Raw genomic sequence first — 21,782 nt, 5'->3', positions numbered from 1 at the left:
TGTCATAAATTTTAAGGATAGGTTCGCTTAAATTTGGCTCAATAAGTTGGCCTTTGTAATTCCCCGTGTTTTTTTTTCATTTCTTCCAAATTTGACATCTACACTCTTGTCAAATTCATGAATTGCTAGTTGCAGTTGGGTAGCAATATGATTGGTCCTATACCAATAACCATGATGCAAGTTAAGCAAACCATTAAAATCGTCGATTAACAAACGCTACTAACGACAACTGATGCAATTGCGATCAAAAACGGGCTCAATATGTCAAAAGTCATGATGTCGGACATTTCGGAATTAAGTAATTTGACCGTTGATAACAGAGACCGTTTACGAAATGTATTAGGGACACTAGTCGGTGTACTACACTTCCCGCTGTTGCCAGCAGACGTCACTCCTTCTGATCACCACTGACTTCAATTAATTACTTTTTGTCTGCTCGAGCAGTGATTCCACTTTTACGACAATTATTCGGAAATAGATTCCCAGGGTGGATAGCGTCAAAAGATCAATTGTCCTTTCTGGATGGAATTCATATTCTGCCTAAGCGATAAGAAAAGTAATGCTTAACGATAGACGACAATTTGAATAAACTGCAAGTTTTTGTAATATGCGTTTAATTTTCCTTAAACTATCAACAGAAAGATATTCACACTCTCAATATGTCGGCCGGAACGGATCATCAATGGCCTTGGAATGATTTCGTCAAGAGGTTGAAAAATTCATTGATCTACAGTAAGATAATTTAAGTTGATAGCAATCTTCGTAACTTCAGTACCTTATAGGTTGACTTCGCTTTTTCAGTGCAAGAAATTAATTTAAAGTTGTCCGCTCCGTTCATCAGTATGGCGTTTATTGTTGTAATGTTCACAGTCACAAAAGTTGGGATATAAAGCGAAAAGTTATCGTTAAAAACCTTATTTGATGGACATAGATCAGACTTGCAAATAGATCCCGTCTATAATTGATAAAAGTACAACGTGCACCGCATAATGTTCTCGAAAACATGATGAAAGCATTTGCGAGCATCATCTAAAGATTCACTGAAAAACCTGATCACCTGATCACACAAGCAAAGAGCTAAAACTTGCAGCGAATTTGCAATTTGAAATCAGGCAAAAATATTTAATAGGTTCATTTGGTTTCAACGAGCCTACATGCAATAAGTTACCTTTCAATTTAGTACCGTAACATAAATAAATGAAAAATATTTAAAAATTTCTTTCTTTCTCCTCTTATTTTCAAAAATCTCCTTTCCCGACTATTTCGTTAACAATTTTTATTTTATTTAGTTCATTTATAAGTTCAACTGCTTAGAATTGACGAACATGAGGTAACAATTGTTCCAAAAATACCATCCATTGCTTCAAAACGTAGTTGAGGAATGGGACATGTTCGACAAATCTGCCAAAGGTAACAAAGAATTCTTTGGGGAATACTTCAGTGGCGGAGGCCCAGGTCTTGTAAAAATTTTCAAACCATTTGGCGGCGGGATGACCCCAAAAGTATTCTTGGAGAAGACCGAAAAATTGGTCAACAGCAGCGACGAATTCAGGTGAGAAAACGTTGTTGAAGCTGGGAAAATTGTTCCAGACGTTAGCGAAAGCAGTAACGATCTCAGCAGGGAACGATTCAAAATAATGTTGAATAGCGTTAAATAATTGATGGAACAATTCAGCAACAGGAGCTGGCAAGATTTGTTTCAACAATTCATAAACACGTTCAAGAAATTCAGCAACAACATGAGGTAGGGAAGAGGCGACAGCGTTATCCTTAAGAGTGTAAGGTTTTTCAGTGGTATAACTGTTGCGATTGAGTTGGTCAATGTTCAAGGCAGATACCACCTAAAAAGCAATGTAATAAATAATATTCCGATTCATTATCATTGTCACAAAAAGAATTTCTTTATTCATTACTTACGTTGAAAGCCAAAACGGCTACGGCGAACAAAGTAAAGAATTTCATATTGTTACTGATTGGTAATATTTTGACCGTTTCCAAAGAGATCGTCGTCAAACTTATATCTTTTTAACAAAATTGTCGCATATTTATAGCAAAATGTAAAAAGCAAAACCCGAATTCTTGATAAGTTGATAACTTCAAAATGCTTTTATCACAAATTATTCGCAAGATCATGAAAATCGTGATTTGGTTAAATACTTGGAATAATTAAAAATTTAAGCAACAAGATGCCGTTCTATAATTTATTTAGAACGCAAATGGCGTTCGCATTTTTCTAATGGATTTATCTTCCGGCATAGTTCCTAATCTGAAAACTATAGAAAACTGAAAAATGCGGTAAAATGGCAAAAAAGATGCCAATAAGTATCTCATTTTAATCTCACAGATACGAGTGCCAAAATTCATTGACTTGACATTGAAATGTAGAAAACTGCATTTGTATAACTTTTCCAAAATGTGAACATATATTCCTCTCGACCCAAGAAAGAAATCATTTCCCGAAATACACTAGCTACTACATCAATCAGTAAGTCCCGGGAATGAATTAAATTTTTTTTGCAATACACGACATTAACAATGAACGTAGCCTCTTTTGAAACTAGTTGAATTAGTCTAACATTTTCCTAACATTTCAATGCCAGAAAATGCAAATGCCTAAATCCATAACATACGCTTTAGTTCCCGCAATTAGTTCATCACTTGATCTAAATTTTTTTCCCCTTGTTTTTCCTTTTTTAAGTTTTGACAAGATATGATAGTCGCTTGGGGCGAGAATCGGGATATATGATGGATTGGGCAATAAACCGAAATGCACTTTCGTCACTGTAGCCGTCGACTTGGAATACGATGCATTGGTGAAACTTGGCATTTTTAAGTTTTCTTCCTCAATCAAATCAAAAGTTCTATATAATATCTGCTATTTATCATTCTTCCTTTTTCAGAGTAGTTAATAAAAAGAATCCCACGCCCGTCCCAACGTACGGACGTTGCTGTCTGCCTATCGGGACTTTTGTCGTTTGCATGGCCTTCACAGTGCCAGTTTGCCTTCATCGCACTATCAAGTTGATTTAGGAGCGTAATGAAGGACTTAATCACTTCAAAAAACCCTTTGAACCATTAACATGTTGACGTATCTATTCCACTGTAACTAAATGCAGTGCTCAGTGACGAAACGGCATATGGTTTTCTCATGTCTTAATTTTCATGAAAAATTATCAATACAGTACTTTCGCATATGTTATGTAAAACTGGGATGTACGCAGACGTGTAAATATGACCGCGGAATGTTGATCTACATAAAAATACCCGTTTATTGTATGGAAATGATAAGCACTTTATTACTTGAAGCATTACCCGTTGATAGCTGTACATATTTGTCACCTATCTGACGATTTGTGGATGATACCCCTGTAAAAATCTTCACCTTGTAAGACGAACTATTCAAAAAGTTTTTTTTTTTCACGACTTAGCAAGAACCAAAACGTTACTCAACAAATGCATGATCCGTCAATGAAAACAAGTGGTAGTCAGAAGGACTCGAACTTGATGAGTACACCACATGGATCAGCAATTACCAGTTGTATGGTTCCAAAGTGTTCGTGAGCCACTCTTACAGTATAGACGGATGGGCTGACGACGTGCAAAAAAAAATTACAATCTTTGATATTTTAATATTTTTTTGAACAGCAAACCAGTTACATTGACTAATTATCGTTATGCGCGTTTGGTGTTACTCATTTCACCGGAACCGTATCCACGTTGTCCAACAAGGAATGTAAACATTTGGCTATAGTGAATGTGGTCTGCGATATATACGAACGATACGCCTGCATCTATCCATGAATTTTTGCACCTGAGATTCTCAAAATAAATTCACTTTTCATCCCTAATAGCGGCAAGATGTGCAGACGATCTCGTCTTGTATCATTCAAATGAAAATTGATGCGAATTTCTCGAATTCGCTTTTTTGTAGCACATGTTTAGCGCTATTATTATTAGTTACGCTGGTAAGCTAATTCTTGCAACTTCACTTTCCGGTTATCGAGAATACTTTCCAGAATTTTTTCACTTTTTTTGATGAAAACATTCGTTGCGTTCAGCATCTTCAATATTTGTACGATCTTGCTTAAAATCAGCAAACCATTGACAAATCGTTCTTTTAACGCTTTTCAAGCAGTCGAAACAATATGAAATATTGGCAGGTGTCACTCCTCAGCGCTTGGCGCTTTATTAACACAGCTTAAACGCGATTCCTTAAAGGCGAAGTTAAATCATGCTTAAGGTCCTATGCCTTCCGGGCTTCTGTAAGCTCATCGCTGGCAATCTAATATTTCAGAGACAGTGCTATTATGTAAATAATCGAATATGATAATACAAATAATTAATCGGAAGCAAATTATGCTTAATTAGGGCCGAACTTTCACTGCCCGCTATTAGTATACGTGCGATATTTTATTGCCTGATAGAGCAAAGTTTCATTGACTGGGCGTATCTATCCTGTGTCGTATATCGTATATATTTCAAAACATATTTGACAAACTAATTATTACCTTTGAACAAACTGACACCGCTCTATAAGTACACTATTATTTTCATCTAAAAACATATTCAAACACTCGATCTTTATTATATATGATATTTTGGTAACTATAGGCGAATTTCTTCATTCTATCCACATTGATTTTCAAAGTTGACACGAAAATATTGTTAAGGAGTCATTTGATATGCAGCTTAAAGCTTTAGAAGCCTTTTCATTTTAATATGAACGTCGAAGTAAAAGGGGAAAGCTAGAATAGCTTTTACACTTAATCTAACGAGGGTGCAAAAAAAAAAAAGAGAGAAAACTTTTAAAATGTAGTGTAATAGCGATTTTAAGAGACGGCCAGATTGACATGTATTGCTACATCGATTCCGCAAATACATCTGATAAAGCTCATATACATAATGTTTACTGGATTGCTGAAGAATATTTTTCTGTTTAAATGGGAGGAAACTTTATATGTTTACGAACGAAAATAAAAGCCTAAGGTAGACCTGAAGGCAAATATATGTTTCCTTTCGTACTTAGCTTTTGATCGTTGAACATGAGACATTATTGTATTACAGTGTACACATATATGAACTCGAGAGAGCCCGTGATCGGCTTACTAAACAATAAACACGAATGCGAGTGCATAATGACGCTTGGTTGCTTTACGTTGACAAAGTGGTGCCCTTCCGTTATGAAGAGATACCCGCACGCGAGGCGGTACCGCGAAGTTTCCTAACATATGCCTTCATTTAAAAGATGATGCTTGCTCGATCGATGCGTCAATGTTGCTGATGTCGTCCATATCGAGTCTTTATTCGGATCGACAGATAGCTGAATACTTCCAAGATTGAACATAACCTTCATTAAGTGTTGCATGTTTTTCGCTACAGATTTATAACAAAATTTAAGATTTTTATCGATAGATGAAGTTTATTAAATTCTAATTTCCGTTGGCAAAACTCAGCAATGCGCGTTGAATGCCTAGTCAAGTATTTAAATATTTTTGCTCCATGTCATATCTTAAAGCACGGTAACCAAGTTTTTGTGTCACACAATGAAAATTCAAGGAATCTATAAAACTCATGATATATTCTCCTGATACGCTAATGAAATTTATCTGAACACGTATTTGAGGCATTCGATACTTAAAACAAAAGTGTACCTTATTGATCTATTGATCTAAGTGTAATGATGAAAACTGTATGCTGGAATAAGTGTTCGTGGAGAGGCGGACCAATGTGGAAGAAGGGGAAGGAAAACTTGTCTAAGACAAATAAGCATTAATCTTGCCCTGGGATAAATTGTGTCTATCCGCTGTCTGGACTCGAACATGTTTCGTATTAATATTAAATTTATAACTTAAGAAGCAGAAATATATCATAAACTGCTTAGGATATTTAATATTCTCAAACATATTTCGAACCAGAAGTGTTCGTGAAACGTTGACGTATTAAGGTTTAGGTCAAATCAAAAGTCGTTATATCGGTATAGCTTGAAATTTTAAATTTTTCAAAAAGCATTTATGATCGGACAAGATGATCGGGTTTTTAATTCCAATTATGATAAGCAAAACCAATAAAACTTTCTCTCTTATCCTTTCAAGGATAATGCCGTCTAATTTTGTTGTCACCCATGAATGATTTGTTGAGAAAATACTTGTTCAAGTTTGGATATAATTTTTATTTTTATGCTTTTTATGTATGTTTCATTGCATGTCTTTACAAAAAATTTTTCTTCCTTTGTTCTACTTTAAAACATGATTTAATGATGGTGAGTATGAGGCATCAATTGTTCCATAACCAACATCCATTGTTTCATGGGTTCTCTTATAAGGGGTACATGTTCCAAATATTTGCTTAAGGTGGTTAAGAATTCCTTGGGCAATAAATCGGTAACTTTAGGGAAACGCTCGTAAATGTTTTCAAGAACAGTGTAGAATTCATGAGGGAAGAAGGTGCTCCACATGGTATGGAAGAGCTCCTCGGCGGCATTAACAAATTCAGGAGTAAAGAATTGTTTGTAGCTGGGCCAAGTGTTCCAAACGTTGTTGAAGGCGTTAGTCAAATCATTGGGAATCATTTCGTAGACAGTTTGCATGTATTGATAGATTTCATGGATGAAATGATACCAAGGTTCAGGGATGACTTCCTCAAGGGCGTGCATTAAACCCTCAACGCCGGCCCAAAAATGATAATAAGCGCCTCCACCGGTGATGGCATTGTGCACATGAGGAGGTCTGGTGCCGGAAGCAGAAACCTAAAGTGTTTAATTAAAATTAAAAATTAAAACTCAAAATTAAACGTTTGTACTTACAGTTGCGGCCAAAAGGGCGACTACCAACAAAGCGAAGAATTTCATTTTTAGTACTGCTTTCAACGAACGTTCGAAAACTTGTGAAGCTTAAACAAATTGCTACGGTATTTATAGTGAAGGTTTTTTTTACCATTTTTCATAAATTCCAAATTTAACAAAGAAAAAAAGAACGCCACGATTTTCGATACATGCAAATAAGATAAAAGAAAAACAAACTGCAATTTTATATTTACTATATTTTTTCTTCGTTTATGACCTTCTTTTATTGTTATTTCATGACTTGGTTGTTTCGAGAGATTTTGTATCTCGGATTTACCCAAAAACTACTTATTCCAATTATGAGGTCATTGAACTATTTCACAGTTCAAAACTAATCCTATTTCTGATATGAATTTTCAATGGTGACAACAACTCCCTCATGGTATATCAATATCTAGACGCCTGGATATCCAAATTAAGGGACAGGATAAGCTATATTCTTCATTTTCCGTGAAATTCTAAATTGCGTATAACGAAAAGTTCCAATTTTCACAATTGGGTCTGTACATGTTCAAGAGAATCAAATCCATGTGTGAAATATCTTGAAATGGTTGTAACGGTCATGTACAGCGCGTGGCTGTAATTGTCATCCGCACTAACTGGCTGGCCAGGACGAGGGACATGTTCGATCAGAAAATCTATGCCATGAAGTTTATAAATTATTCCCTCTATATGCCCCTTGGACTTATTCCAGCATTATCTCTTATTGCTGCAAATAAGTTTTGTGAGTTTGCGTTACTTTCCTTCTGCCTTACTGATCCTGATAGTCAGATGATAGCTTACTTAAAGTATCAATACAAATTGTAGTTTTTTTTAATGTACTACACTTTACCCTTTGCACAAGAAACTTGCGCTAGCGGAAAAACAAAAGAGGTCTTCCCGAATTTTCGAAATATGAAATTACAATTTTCAATCCAACACAATGTCAAGTCGATTGAAAAATTCCTCCCAAAAACGATATTCATCGGATACTGGTACAGGTACTTGTGCATAATTAATATTCTCGACCGTAACGACGAATGCAGCAAATCTATCAACGGTATGTGCTAATCGGAGGTATTTTATTTCTTGTAGAAAACAAAGATCAACTGTAAGGAATCTATTAGAATTTGCTTGCCATGTTTTCAAGGCATTCCCCACTGCCTCCCAAATTAATGTCATATTTCCAAAGTTTATTAAAGCTTTAGACCAAAGCATCCAGATGTTACTGGTTTTTAAACTTCATCGTTTCAGTTCCCCTTCATACTTATTAAAATGGATAAGCTTTTATCTTCATAATAGATTATTCAGAGTTGCCTTCAGCTTCAGGAACTCTGATGAAGCTCCCACCTTCATCAAGCGTCCCTCAAGGCCCTTGATATTTCCCCTGCACATCAATGATCTCCCATCAGTGACCAAATCAGCCTAGACCTTAATGCATGTTGCTGATATTAAACTGTTCTCTTTCTTCACCCGGAAGTTTCTCGTTCTTATCTCCTTCAATCTAATCTAGATAATTTGGTGACATGATCCTTATTAAATTTTATTAAATTAAATCCCAATAAATTGCGAAAATTGCGTCATTCTCAAGCAGGAACTCTTTTAGTATTTAATGGAAAATGTAGAATTGTTGACTGATCTAGCGACTTTATTCAATCAAGGACAACGTTTCATGTTGCAGATTGACTTCTCTACAAATACAGGCAGATTGGCTTTCGGCTTTTTTGCACCGAGGTTAAGCTTAACGATTCATACGTAGCACAAAAAAAGGTCATGCATGAATTTGTTGAGATTAATACTTAAATTTAGCTCGCTTTAAAAGCAATTGTTGCTTTTCGTCCTTGGGATTTTGGAATATGATCTATTAGTCTTTTCGCCATCTTATGAAGATGGATTGCTTCCTTTACCCTTACATTTGCTAGAGAATCCCAGGTTTATCCTTAATGTTCAACCTTAATTAAATTCAATGGTACAGTTAAGTTGTAGCCCTTACTAAAAACAATCACTTTTTATCCCAGTGAAGGAATCTTTGAATACCATCGTTTAAATATGTGTTTGCTCCAACATCGTATCTAAATTAGCTTTTAATCCTCAAAGCTTCGCATGATTCGTAAACTTAATCAAATATGTTCGGCATAATTGTTTGTCAAGCTTGTGGTTGATTCCTAGCCAGGATCCAGATCCTGTGTGTCTCTATGCCAGATGTTGGCTGTTTGCTGCAGGTTTGATTACCTTTCAGCTTATATAAAATCTAGTTTATTGTAAAGAGTTAGGTCACTTTCATATTAAATTGGCAAAAATGCAGTGAAAGTCTGTTTCTAAAGATCGAGACTTTATTTATTAAATGTACCAACTTTAGGAAATTCATGGGGAGAAAAATAAGCACACGATCGATCAAATGAACCTGCGCTCGTGCGTGTATTCGTTCTACATTTCTGGCTTCAAGCGGTACGACGAAAGTTTGTACTCTCCTTTAGTGCAAGGAAAAGGTTTGGAGAAAATTTCTTTGAGATTTATTCGTTTCTTATTCACCCTTGGTGCGTTGAGCGAATAATCCTGCTTAACTGCAGTAAATAGGAATTATTCATTGAACACAAATAAAACTACTTTGCGATCAATAGGTTCTTTGCAGGTTCGAATGTGCGAAATTGAACATATTCAAATTTAGTGGATAAGTTGGAACTAATCGAAAAATTCACAAATATCTTATCGTTCATTAGGAAGGAATCCATTGTTCTATTGGGAAAGTAAGTCTTATTCTTCTTCTTCTTCTTCTTTTGCCGTTTTTCCCGGTTTTTCATCTAGTTTATCTAGAAGAGCCAATAATTGGCTCTTGGCAAGGAAATCAATAAAAGAAAATCCATTTAACATTTTAGAAAACAAGTTTCCGGCAAAAGAAATCAGCTTAGTTATGCACTCTGTTTAAACTCGAGAATTTAGTTTGAAAACTTTCCTCAGGTTAATGCGGCATGCAGCAGCACGTGCAAATGTAATAGATACAAAGTATGCATGCCTTGAATTTTTTGCACATGCATACAAACAAAATTTCGATCAATGTTCACACAGTTATGTATTCAATGATTGTAACGATAACTAAATCATGCAAATTTATATCTCGTCTCAATACTCTCTAACTAGGGAATATAATGTTCTGAACTTAGAAAGGAATCCATTTATAATATGATAACGGAGACAATTGAAGCAGAGACCGGTAATCATGCATTTCCTACCAAAGCATAATTAAGTTGCTATTGCAATTATCCTTTCAATATTCATATTCATATTCGATGCGAGATAGTGCTTTAAAGACATTATTGAATATCCCACAACAACAATCTGCAGCAGTCACTACCAATTGATACAATTGAAAATTTGATGGCATATATTATTGCAGGGAAGTTGGTGTTGCGAAAAAAATTATTCAAGTTTCCTACTAAATACCAAAGCGCTCAGGAATAAATGAGTGGAAGAAATCAGAACCGTTTTAAACAAACCATTTTCGCGAGCTTTGATCTACGATATTCTGCACCAAATGGTGGCTACGATGAAGCAATCAATATATAAAACTCAAAAGTATTCGATGAAATTAAAATTCTTTTATGCTGCAAATCCTTGCACTTTTAATGCAAGCTCAGCGAACCCTGCTAACTAATAACATAAAAAAAATAATTACTTCTTTAAACAATATTAGCTGTTAAGAAAAATCGCACTTTTTATAATTAAACCAATAATTTTTTTTTTTTGTTTTTATTTAATCAGTTCAGTTAATTTCATGTTGGCGTTAAATCCTTTAGGTGTTAAATGTTTAAGGACGAGAGTGTTGCAACAATTGTTCCAAGACCATGTAAGTATTTTTCAAATATTCTCTAACGAAAGGAACTTTTTGCAAATGGGCGCCGATGCTGTTGAACAATTCGGGCTTAATGTAATCGGTGATTTTGGGGAAGTTTTCCCAGGTGGCGTTCACGAAAGCCCAGATTTGAGGAGGGACAACGACATCCTTGATGGTACGGAAAAGATGTTCAACGGCGTTGATGAATTCTTCGGGGAAAAATTGCTTGTAAGTGGGGAAGTGAGCGTAGACATTGTAGAAAGAAGTAGGCAACTCAGATGGGACCAATTCGCCGATTCTCTTGCAAGTTTCGTAGACCTTTTGGAAGAAGTTGTAAACGGGTTCAGGGCATACAATTCTTAAACCTTCCATGAAATGTTCGAAAGCAGCGTAGAAAGCATTGACATCATAAGCCTTGAAGATTTCAGTTTTCTCGGTGTTAATGTCACGAACATAACGGGTATGGGTGCTGTAAGCAGAAGCCTAAAGGGAAGACAACAAAATCAATTTTTTCAATTTTACCGTAAAAATTGCACAAGGATTACTTACGTTAACAGCCAAAAGGGCTACCACAAACAAAGCGAAGAATTTCATATTGTATTTTTCTAGTTTTCTACTTGCCGTTTACAAACAACTTGTAAGAACTCATACCTTTGACTTGAAAGTCTTGAGTATTTATACTAATTTTTTATTTAACAAATTTTAATAACTTAAACACGTTCTATTTTCAAGTAACGCACGATTTGCGATAACTTTACTAGATATAATTTTTTTAATTTTTTTACTTTTTTGGTTCAGTGACATATCATCGGCAACTTTATAAGATGTCTACGCAAAAGGCTATTTAATGACTTTCTACCACATCGATAAAAGTTTCACATTTTCTTTCTTACATAGAAATCTTGAGTGATTCTACGGCATTAAGAACAACGAGTGTCAGGCTATGCAGTCAATAAGCCAGATTATGTACAATTTCGTTCACTGTAGCAAAAACTTTTATCATTAATGATGTCCACGATCAACTACATATAAAATCGTTTCTTTTCCTAGTTTCCTACCGACTTTCCATTGCCTAGGCATATTAAGATAGCTAGCTAAACAGAATTAATCGTATAGTAGACTATACCTCTCTTGTCTTATCAGGTACAAAACATGAAATTTCTAAAGTGTAATATCAGATCAGGTTCATGATATTTTCCGATTGGCATTGGCACAACACAATGCATTCTTCATCATCAGTTATAATACGCTTCAAAACTGATATGCTTTAATGGCATTTAAATCAGAAATCGCAACCCCAATCCCTTCAAAGCTTTTCGACCAGTCCGCGTTAAATTTTGATATTTTCTCTTTCATTTAGACTCTATTCAATCATCCTCATGCACACTTAGACATGTTCAAAATTATCGTGCATGTAGTTTTGATTGCTTCCTTTGCTTAGTGGAATTACTTTCTTGTCATTTAGTGGACACTTTTCGTAAATGTAATTAATGCTAGAAATTGATACGTAAGTGAAGTAAATGTGTACGAATGTTTTCTTACCAAGACCATAACATTGTAAATAAGTAAAACATACATTTTCATTCACACATATACATACGCATACATATACAATATATATAAAATTTGTTTGTGTTATTAAATTTCACGCACCCCAGCCATTGCTATCTCTACTCGACAAAAGTGAAGCATATGTTCATTTTCCGTGGGAATGACCACATAGCAGTTGTCTATGCGGGAGAGTTAATTTGTCTTTTCAATTATAATGCGATAATAGCAGCAAGAACGATAACAAAAGACCCTTTAAAACGGAAACGGAAATGTTTATTAATGCATACACATCGTATGAACACAACTCACATTGAACGCTGCTGAAGTTAAACATGAATTTTTGGTAGACAAGGAATATAAATTTTAACGAAGTTTATGTGTATGTGTGGCCGTGCACTCATAATTAATGAATGTTTCGGTAGCCGTTTGGAAAAGCAAGCAACTGTGACCAATGTTTCATGTGCTAACATGAATATACATATACATATATACATATACATATATACTTACACACGCGGAAATATGCATATATATATATATATACATTCGCACGCCCATATACATCAATTTCTATAAGGAATATATGTACACAGCGTATTTATATATATATATGTAGACGTATATGTATTTATTTATATGTATACGAAGTATATATATATCTACATAAATATCAATCGATATAAATTACCATAAGACATCAAACTTCTAAACCGATCTCCGTCATAATTTTCATGTTTCTGTGAAAACGTTAACTTAACTTGGCTTTAATTGTTAAACGCCTTTCGTCTCGCCTTTCATGTGCTACTTTATTCAACGGCGCTTAAAGGATTCCTACCTTACCATTAAATGTACCGATATTGTTTGGTGTGTTACAGGTTAAGGTTTGCTCTGTTACAGGTTACTTAGTTTTCCTTCTTTCTTTTTTTTTGACTTTAACATTTTCCTTGCACTCCTTTGCCAATGGATAATGTACGTTTAACAATATCTGTCAGCCATTTGAACCAATACCAAATTATTCATTGTTAATGCAAAACTTAAAGTTTGTATATATATGCGCGTATAGTTCATATATATATTTTATATATATAATGTACTCGAGCAATTTGTTGTTGTTATTATTGTGTTCGCCTCTGGAAACAGAGCAGCAACACTTTCATATTGCACTTAAGTGTTCTGTGTCTTACTTCCTAGTCAAACACAAGTGACAATATTATTTATTTATCACATATATTTTTAAAATGGAAAACTTTACTTTTTACCTAAAGAGCATGTATATGTATTTAGTTCATGTTATAACTGCACAATTTTTTTCTCATTTTGTATTATTTTTTCTTAAACGATGCCAACTCAATCGTAAGAAATGAAGCATTTAAACTAATTTTATTTGTAATAATCTGGTACGTGGTATAAACTAAAGAGGCGAAAAAGGAAAACACGTGACCAAATAAATGCGCCAGTATACTTCATTATCATTAAGTCCCTGTGCTTTCGACCTCTCTCTCTCTCTATCTCTATCTCTCTCTCTCTCTCTCAGCTACACGCTGAATCAAAGAGAGCTTTAAAGTCTCGAGAATTGGAAACAACGGTGGCATAAGTGTATAAAATCTGAGCGGAATTACAATAAAGGCAACGTAATACATGTGGAATAAGTAATGAGCTTAAAAAAAAAAAATTAATTCGATCCTACCTTTTGGTCACACGTAGTGTATACAATTTTCTAAGCAAACTTATAACAAGGTCCGCAATCTTGAATCCAAATTTGCAATTTTTTGGCAAAAGTACTGACACCTTTTGACTCGCTGGCAGCCTCATATCTTAACATAACAGTCGTCTTGGTGTACTTAAGCTGACGTATTCTTGTTTCGAAATGCTTTTCAATGAACTCAAATATTTTCTAAAGGCATATATCTAGTAGGACCAAAGAGCAACTAGAAATTAACAAGCAAGATATTAAATTGCAGCTTTCCAAAAGGAATTCATTTTGATGGCTTGGGGAAAAAAGCAATATTTTAAAGTAAAAATTTTTTTCCATCTTGTTCCACCAATTCTAAAAAGCCTAAAATATTTATTAAGTAAATAAAAAAAAAAAAAAAAACATTTTCCAAGAAAGATACGGTGACGGATTTAATTTATAAGCAATTCATAAACGGAAATGTCCGAACACAGAAAGAGGCCTTAGAATTGGGGTTTACAGATGTCTATTGAAAAATTCTTTTCGAGATCTAATTCAAATTTATTTTTTTCCTTCAAGGTTGACATACGTGTGGAAGCACATGGAAATCTATAGTTTATCTAAATCTAAATCGAACTTTTCGCAATCATTTAAAAATAATGATTCAAATGATTGCCTTTACACGTTGTACATAAATATATGCACTTATTTCATGAAAGGCACGACCACACTTGTTGATATTGTAAAAAGATAAAACGACTTTGTTTGCTAAATCAAATAACATAGCAAAATTTCTAAACTTTTCATTTAAGCAGCCAACTCAAGAGCAAGGAGAACGAAGAACAAGCAAAAAAAAAAAAATCGTATTTGGCTGTAGTCGAATTTCTTATACCCAGCAACTCTTTATTTAAAAAAAAGAAGGAAGAAGCACTCAAGTAAATAATTTGCTCTTTTAGTATACATACTTGCGGAGAACTCAATCTTTTTGCTTTTGAAAGCAGAGTTATTCTCAGTTCATGTTATGCTATAGGTGCATTCTTTCACCGATTTACCTTAAGCGAGAACTGCCCGCTTTTCAAATTTAATTTGAAGCTGATAGCTTAATTTTAGCGAACGGGATGCACAGACGGGCACGTCGGTAGACATATATGACTGCATCGTGTCAAAAAATGATACTAATGAGGTGTGTACATACATATGTCATTTCCTAAATCGGTGAAGCTTCCTTCAAGCGTTTTCTGTTGCAAACATTTCGACAATATGAATATATAACTGATTCTCTTTCCGCGGTGATGGTGAATATAAAAAAAATATAAATACATATAAATTCTTTCATTCATCGTAACGATGTTTTCACTGTTATTACATGCACTGTTCTTGTCTTGTCTACTTGTCTGTCTGCACCTTTGAGTAAATAAGCTTGATTTTCTGTTAAAAGTCTCTAGACATTATGCTCGTCTTGCTTGTAATATACTGGCAAGGCATTTTTATTCCATCTTTCCCTTCAATCGCCATCTATTTAAAGAAGATTTTTCTCTGAAGACGACATATATGTATTTCTGCAAACTTTCTTTAGAGATTTACCTTACCTTAAGGATTTATGATAAATGTGCTTTTTTTGTTTTTCTTGTATATATTTTTTTTTTTTTATAATTTCTACGGAGAATGAATTGGCAGAAATCGCTATAAAGTTAATATTTGTACTCGTTAACGTTTTTCAATGAATCAAATTTAAGTGCGTTTTATATCTATATCGGCAAATATATTTTAAAAATATTTTAACTCATATTTAAAATAAATAATGGAAATATGTGTTCACCTTACGACAATTGCACTCATTTTTGTAAGCGTATCTAGCCGGCGAAAACTAATATTTTATATGCCGGCAAAATTTTAGACCTTTCCCAGGATTCAAAGTTTTGCAAAGCAATGAAAATTTTCCTTAATAAAATATAAACTAAACTTAAGTCAAGCTTTCGCTTACCTTTGTGAGGCAAGCCTTTATGAATATGAAAGCAGAGTATGTAGGTGCGATCTTTAATTTGCACAATTACTTAATAAGTGCCATCGAGCCGTACAAAATGATTATATAAAATATTCGTACGATATACGAAAGATTTGAGACAATTTTGTTTTTTCCATCTTGCTCGAGAACAAAGAAAGGTATAGTACTTAAATGGTCGTCATATATGAAATTTTGCTCTCGGTGTTACCTATTGTTTTTAACTTAAACTTTTCCCGATAGCGATAATGAAAACGACAAGGTTCGTAATAAATTAAATTTTCAAATATTCTATTTAATCCTTTCAGCAAATTGTACAAATCCTTTTATATTGTATGTGTTGTGTAAACTTTGTATATATATGCGCCCACCTACATATATATATTTGATAAAAATATAATATGAGAAATGTAGTTGAATGGTGTTTGCACAAAGCGAGAGAGAGAGAGAGAAAGAGAGAGAGAAAGAATGACGCTATTGCAACACATACACACATTTATACTGCTTTACAGTAAATAGTTCATCAATATGGTGCACAAATGATAAGAGGTTTTCCTACTATGCATACGCAGCCACACAACCGCAATGTAACCTCGAAATAAAACTCCCAACTACATAAACATTGAAAATGCCAAACACACAAAAAAGAAAGGAATTTCTGAATAATTGAACAAAAGATAAACATACATACGTACGTGTACGACATACGTATGAGTGAATAGTCGAACATATAGAGGTGAGCATATGTTCCCGCAAATGTTTGCACAATCGTTCGGTTGTGCGCTGAGTTGAGTTGGTAGAAAAGGTAAATTTTTGATAAGTTTATAAATGAAACCAAAAAATTTATAATCTTTACCAGACGAAAAGAAAAAAATATGAAAAAAAAGAGAATGAGAAGGAAGAGAATTTAATTTATATTTTTGTTTTCTCTTTTATTTATCTTTCTTTTTTTTTTTTCGTTTTAAGCCACAAAACTAAAGCATACTTGCAGGGTTAACCAATTATACTCTTGTTCGAAATTCACTTCCGTTGTTCCGTTTAGTGAGTTATTTTGATGAAAATCTTTCTCAACCCCCTCACCCTAACCCATATGTTTGCTTTTGCTCCTCCATTCCTTTCGGGTTCATTTTTTGTTTTCTTTTTTTGCGAAGCCAAGCCAAGTCAAATTTTTACCGTTAGGGAAACCGAACATCACACAAATCATACATACAATGGATTTAATGTAACGGAAGCAATTTCCTAGAATTTACATTTTACACTACGGTTTGGAATTAAGCCAGCAAAGAAAAGCAAATCAAAAAAACCAAAAAAAAAAAAAAAAATAAGAAATCAAACATTTAAAAAAGATTAACACATTTCTTCATTTGTCCTTCTATTCCTTTCTCTTTTTTTTTTTTGTTTTCTTACTCTCTTTCTCTCTCTTCTCCTTTTTTCTTATCTATCATTCCTTTTCTTTCTGTCTATCTCTACGTCTGTTTGTGTTCACGTCAAAGGCATTAATAACAAGAATGTTAACAGGGTTTAAAAGGAAAATATCATAACCATTTATTTCAATTACCTAACAATACTTTTTTACTTTCATATTCTTGTCTTTCATGTCATCTTGTGTAAATCATTATTAAATTTATAACAGGATAACGCCTTTACAATTCAAAAAGCAAAAGCAAAAAAAAAAAAAAAAACGCATAAAGGAGGATAGGAGCACAAGATGACGATGAAGCAAAGCATTACCAAAAGTAAGATTATTGAAAGAATCGACAATGGAATTATACGATTGTGATTGCAACTTTGTAAAACCATTAAAGATTGCAGTAAATAAGTGCAGCAAAAGCCATCATCCAATGGCAAACGTAAAACTACTTTGGCACGCTACATTCTTCGAGCGGGAAGGAGAGGATATATGCTGCTCCTGATCAGGTTTTAATTTGATAATAGCGAAAGAATCAAGCAAGATACATCTTTTTTGTTAATTTCATTTAAATCAAAATTCAAATCCAGGAAGCATTTGCTTAGCATTTTTTATGAGTGATAGCTATCTGAATGGGAGAAGAAATTAAAGCGAAAAGATTCAATGCTTTTCATACCTGTGCGGGCAGCATCAGGGATTTGTCCTGCTTGAAAGAAAAAGCAAAAACAGAGCAAACATTTGTCCTATCTTGGATTCTTCGATCTACACTCTACCCATAGCAACCCAAGTAGTTTCCCTTAACATTGAGTCTGAATAAATGTTGCTGCATTTTGCCCTCGAAAAAAATGAAAAGAAAAAAAAAAACACAGAGAAGTTTTCAAACGAATTTTAAAACATACTATCTACTATATGAGTTGGAAATATTTTACTTTGGTCGTAATCTCCCTCACTGCCAGTACGCAATTTTAATGGTCTTTTGCTTTTGTTTTTACATTGAAATCGGAACCCTTTTTTTTTAATCTAGTTTGACGTTTCAACTTCTCGAAACCAACAATGTATGCAAGTCATTCCAATTTTTATTAAAAAAAAAAAAAAAAAATGTTCTTTGATTTTATTTACATCAGCGCCATTTCACGAAATTGTAATCGCATTAATAAAACAAACAAACAATGCAATCTTTCACAAGACAAGAATCGATTTACAACACGCTTTATAAAACTAAGTGCAAAAAATGGTAACAACATTCCAGTTGTGCGAAGACCTAAACGATTAAACGATTGCGTTCCGTCGTCAAAAATGGAGCACATCACCCACCAATTATCGGAATGTTTTATACAAAGTTTTAAGCGTAAGTTTCATGCGTATTTCCGCAAAAGCTTTCGTTCAATAGCTGAAGCCAAGCGACCAGTTTTTCAACCACACACAATACTTATGGTGTTTAAATGATGAAAACTTCATTTCAAATTCACTCACACACATGATTTTAAGGGCTTCGTATTTAAGCTTCCACTTCCGTCATTTCTCATGAGAATGCAATGAAATGCACTAAAAATGGGCGTAATTTATATTTTATATCGCAGCAAAAACAGCTCCTAAATTATTTTAAGTTTCTCTCTCCGATTTCTCTTTCTTTCCCTTCATTCCTTTCTTTGCATAGTTATCAAGCAATTTTTTTGAAGAATTGGTTACAGTTCTTGTTGTTATTGTTTTTTTTTTTTTTTTTCTGTTGCTTTCTTTTTTTTATTTTTCCCCTGGTACCCATCAGTTGAATTTGTATTCCATTTTCATTGTCGTCAAGTCTTTTTGTGATAATGATGTCTTTTCACCTTTGAAACGCTTAACATTACCGACAAACTTACTATGCCATCATTTTTGTGATGTTTATTATTGGCAGTATGCGATAGTGATAATAAAAATCTGTGTTTAATATGTTCGACTATAGCTGAGGTCTATGTGCAACACGACAATATTCATTCCATGCAAGCATGTCGCGTACATGTGTATTGCACGCACTCGTTATATATATTATATGCATGTATTTTGGTACACATCCTGTTGATATTTTATGATAGCTATAACGGAATAAATAGGGCTTTCATGTGCAATGCTTGCTGATATACAAGCAACATATGCATATAGATTTATATACACAATTTATATATATACATATATACGTGTATATGTGTTCATTCAGAGTTCATTCATTACATTCATTATGGCTGAGGCGACGACAAATGATAATTTTATAGCATGTATGACGCATAAGTTCTTAGCAAATTTCATTAAAAATTTCGAAAATAAAATGCCTTGAAATTCTTGCAAGCGCCTTAACATAACCGACTGATCAATATTCGATCTCGCTTACCATCATCAATAAAGGTTAAATGAAGATTCGATTTATGTGAAATGAGAACAATATCTTTACAACGAGAAAAAGATAATATTTTCGTTAACGTATCGAAACACTTTAAATAAGTCATGCTCGATCTCTTGACCAATCAAAAATTGATTAGAAATATTTCAAATCATAAATCATGATTTTAAGATAAAATTACATAAACATTTCTGACGCACATTTTCTTCTTAGTCTTTTCCTACACTACTTCATCTTCTCCGCAATGAGACAAAACAATCGATGAAGACATTCATACACCATTCGCCACCATGTTATTTGAAATTTCACATTCATGAGTTTTAGTAGACATGGAAACATGGAAAAATCAATGGAAACGACGTCTGTTCGGATTTCGCTACGTAATAACGCATACACGCAACACTTTTTATAAGCACATGAAAGCAGGATATTCAGAGTAGCAAGACTAAATGCGTGCGTACGTTCGTGTTTGTTTATATAGCTTGTGGAAATATTGAAAAAAAAAAATTGTTTTGCGTGCATTTTTAAATTCACTCGATATTGTTGTTTAAGTTTACCGTATAGAAGAGGTAATTATATTAAATTTGCTTTTTGCTTTTCCCATTTTATAAAACGCATTATAATTTTTCCGTGTCGCTGGTAGCTTTTATAGCGTATTTATATATTTAATGATCGGGACTTTCGAAGTCGCTCAAATGATATATATATGTTATATATTGGTTTGAGAGGATTTAGTTATAACACTACAATTCAAAGGTTTCAACAAAAGCATAAAAATAAGCTATAGAATGAAATGAAAGAAAGCCTGATACAGATAAGCCTGAACGGCGAACACATTTACAAGCATATCTATAATTGACCAACCAGTTTTCATACAGCTTTCGTAAACGGAAAGCATCCCAAATTCGCCAAACGCTGGCTTTTTAAAGCCATAATAATGAAGAACGCGAGTATATAGATTTTTCGGTTAACATTTCACCAAATAAATGAAAAAAAATTACATTATAATTAAATGGAAATTACCTTTTTCGAAATAAACGTGAAGCTTGAAGAACTTGTAGAAAAAAAGGAAAAAAAAAACAAGGAATGGAAAAGCATTGTGCGAACGGAATTATTAATTTGTTATTTGTTTTTCTGCTATAATTCATTTAGTTTTTTATAACTATCACTATTAAGAAAACAAATTTAATTTTTTCCTTTTTATAATACATTTGCTTAGTATATGAAAAATATTGTATTTAAATTTTTCTATTGACGTAATTAACTGAAAGAAGATGTTATTGCATTCAACTATAAGTTCGTAGTCATTTTCGAGAAATTTTGATAAAACTTGGTACACTGATATGTTCTCATCTTGGTACGAACTCTATGAAGAATGTATGGAATCCAATCGTTTTCACGGTAACTTCACTTAGAGAAATTCGTCAAAAATAGAACTTTGGCGTTCTAAATGGATGCGAAAAATTTGGATACGATGAGACCATTTTTACACCCATCACCGAAGAGGGGAAGAGCGTGTTCATTTTATTAAAATGATTGCAACGCTCACGACGAAGCACCGGAGACCCCTCAAAGTATATATATTCTTGATCCCCATCAAATTCTAAATCGATTTTGTAAACATTGTAAACATTGTAAACATTCTCCTGGCAGCAAAAGTGAACCTATCAAATGTGGCAGAAATATTTGAAGTTGCTGCACGCAAATCAACCAAGGGGCAGGCCTGCAGCGCTACATAAAATGAGGGCACCTATGTTTTTCAAAAGGAATAAAAAATTGGTTTTTTGCCATTATTGTTACTTATAAACAACAGTAGATAAATCTACAAAAATTTGAATGTATATTCTACGAGCGATACTGGTGGTATCTTTACAAAGAATGAGCAGTGTATCATAATTTCATTTTTTCCCAATATCTTTATAACGCACAGGAGCACGCTTCAAAATCCCCATAAAGTATATAAATTCTAGGTGAATTTCAAATTTGGAATGCACATAAGCATGTCCGTCCGTTCGCCTGTCCACCTGCGCGCTCGCTTAACTGCGAAGTATCGACGGTAAACACTCTCCCGTTTCCAAAATGAAGCGTGCAACCTGCAAAAGAATATCATCACTACCCAAAAA

The 21,782-nt window shown here is 33.8% G+C and overlaps 4 protein-coding genes across 4 annotated transcripts in view; all 4 read right to left on the bottom strand.

Annotated features, from left to right (window-relative positions):
- LOC119631285 (calcium-transporting ATPase type 2C member 1) overlaps positions 1-21,782 on the bottom strand; it is a 156,440-nt gene that overhangs the window by 85,591 nt on the left and 49,067 nt on the right. The window lies entirely within an intron of this gene.
- On the bottom strand, positions 1,251-2,026 carry LOC119631286. Its single transcript, XM_038023360.1, has 2 exons — positions 1,918-2,026; positions 1,251-1,841 (listed from the first exon to the last, which is right to left on the bottom strand). The coding sequence occupies exons 1-2, from the start codon at positions 1,960-1,962 to the stop codon at positions 1,311-1,313; spliced, it is 576 nt and encodes a 191-aa protein (XP_037879288.1). The 5' UTR covers positions 1,963-2,026; the 3' UTR covers positions 1,251-1,310.
- Positions 6,166-6,917, bottom strand: LOC119631289. Its single transcript, XM_038023363.1, has 2 exons — positions 6,803-6,917; positions 6,166-6,745 (listed from the first exon to the last, which is right to left on the bottom strand). Exons 1-2 carry the CDS (start codon positions 6,845-6,847, stop codon positions 6,251-6,253), a joined length of 540 nt encoding a protein of 179 aa, XP_037879291.1. The 5' UTR covers positions 6,848-6,917; the 3' UTR covers positions 6,166-6,250.
- On the bottom strand, positions 10,599-11,334 carry LOC119631288. Its single transcript, XM_038023362.1, has 2 exons — positions 11,202-11,334; positions 10,599-11,135 (listed from the first exon to the last, which is right to left on the bottom strand). Exons 1-2 carry the CDS (start codon positions 11,244-11,246, stop codon positions 10,626-10,628), a joined length of 555 nt encoding a protein of 184 aa, XP_037879290.1. The 5' UTR covers positions 11,247-11,334; the 3' UTR covers positions 10,599-10,625.

The sequence above is a fragment of the Glossina fuscipes genome, unplaced genomic scaffold, assembly GCF_014805625.2.
Source record: "Glossina fuscipes isolate IAEA_lab_2018 unplaced genomic scaffold, Yale_Gfus_2 1, whole genome shotgun sequence".
Classification (NCBI taxonomy): Eukaryota; Metazoa; Arthropoda; class Insecta; order Diptera; family Glossinidae; genus Glossina; species Glossina fuscipes.
Note: the sequence above shows the minus strand (reverse complement) of the source record. Positions and strands in the feature narration are given on the sequence as shown.

Coding starts and splice junctions, on each gene's coding strand:
- LOC119631286 (XM_038023360.1), bottom strand. CDS start 1,962: ATGAAATTCTTTACTTTGTTCGCCGTAGCCGTTTTGGCTTTCAAC. Junction 1,842..1,917: donor TAGCCGTTTTGGCTTTCAAC/GTAAGTAATGAA, acceptor ATTGCTTTTTAG/GTGGTATCTGCCTTGAACAT.
- LOC119631289 (XM_038023363.1), bottom strand. CDS start 6,847: ATGAAATTCTTCGCTTTGTTGGTAGTCGCCCTTTTGGCCGCAACT. Junction 6,746..6,802: donor TCGCCCTTTTGGCCGCAACT/GTAAGTACAAAC, acceptor TAAACACTTTAG/GTTTCTGCTTCCGGCACCAG.
- LOC119631288 (XM_038023362.1), bottom strand. CDS start 11,246: ATGAAATTCTTCGCTTTGTTTGTGGTAGCCCTTTTGGCTGTTAAC. Junction 11,136..11,201: donor TAGCCCTTTTGGCTGTTAAC/GTAAGTAATCCT, acceptor TCTTCCCTTTAG/GCTTCTGCTTACAGCACCCA.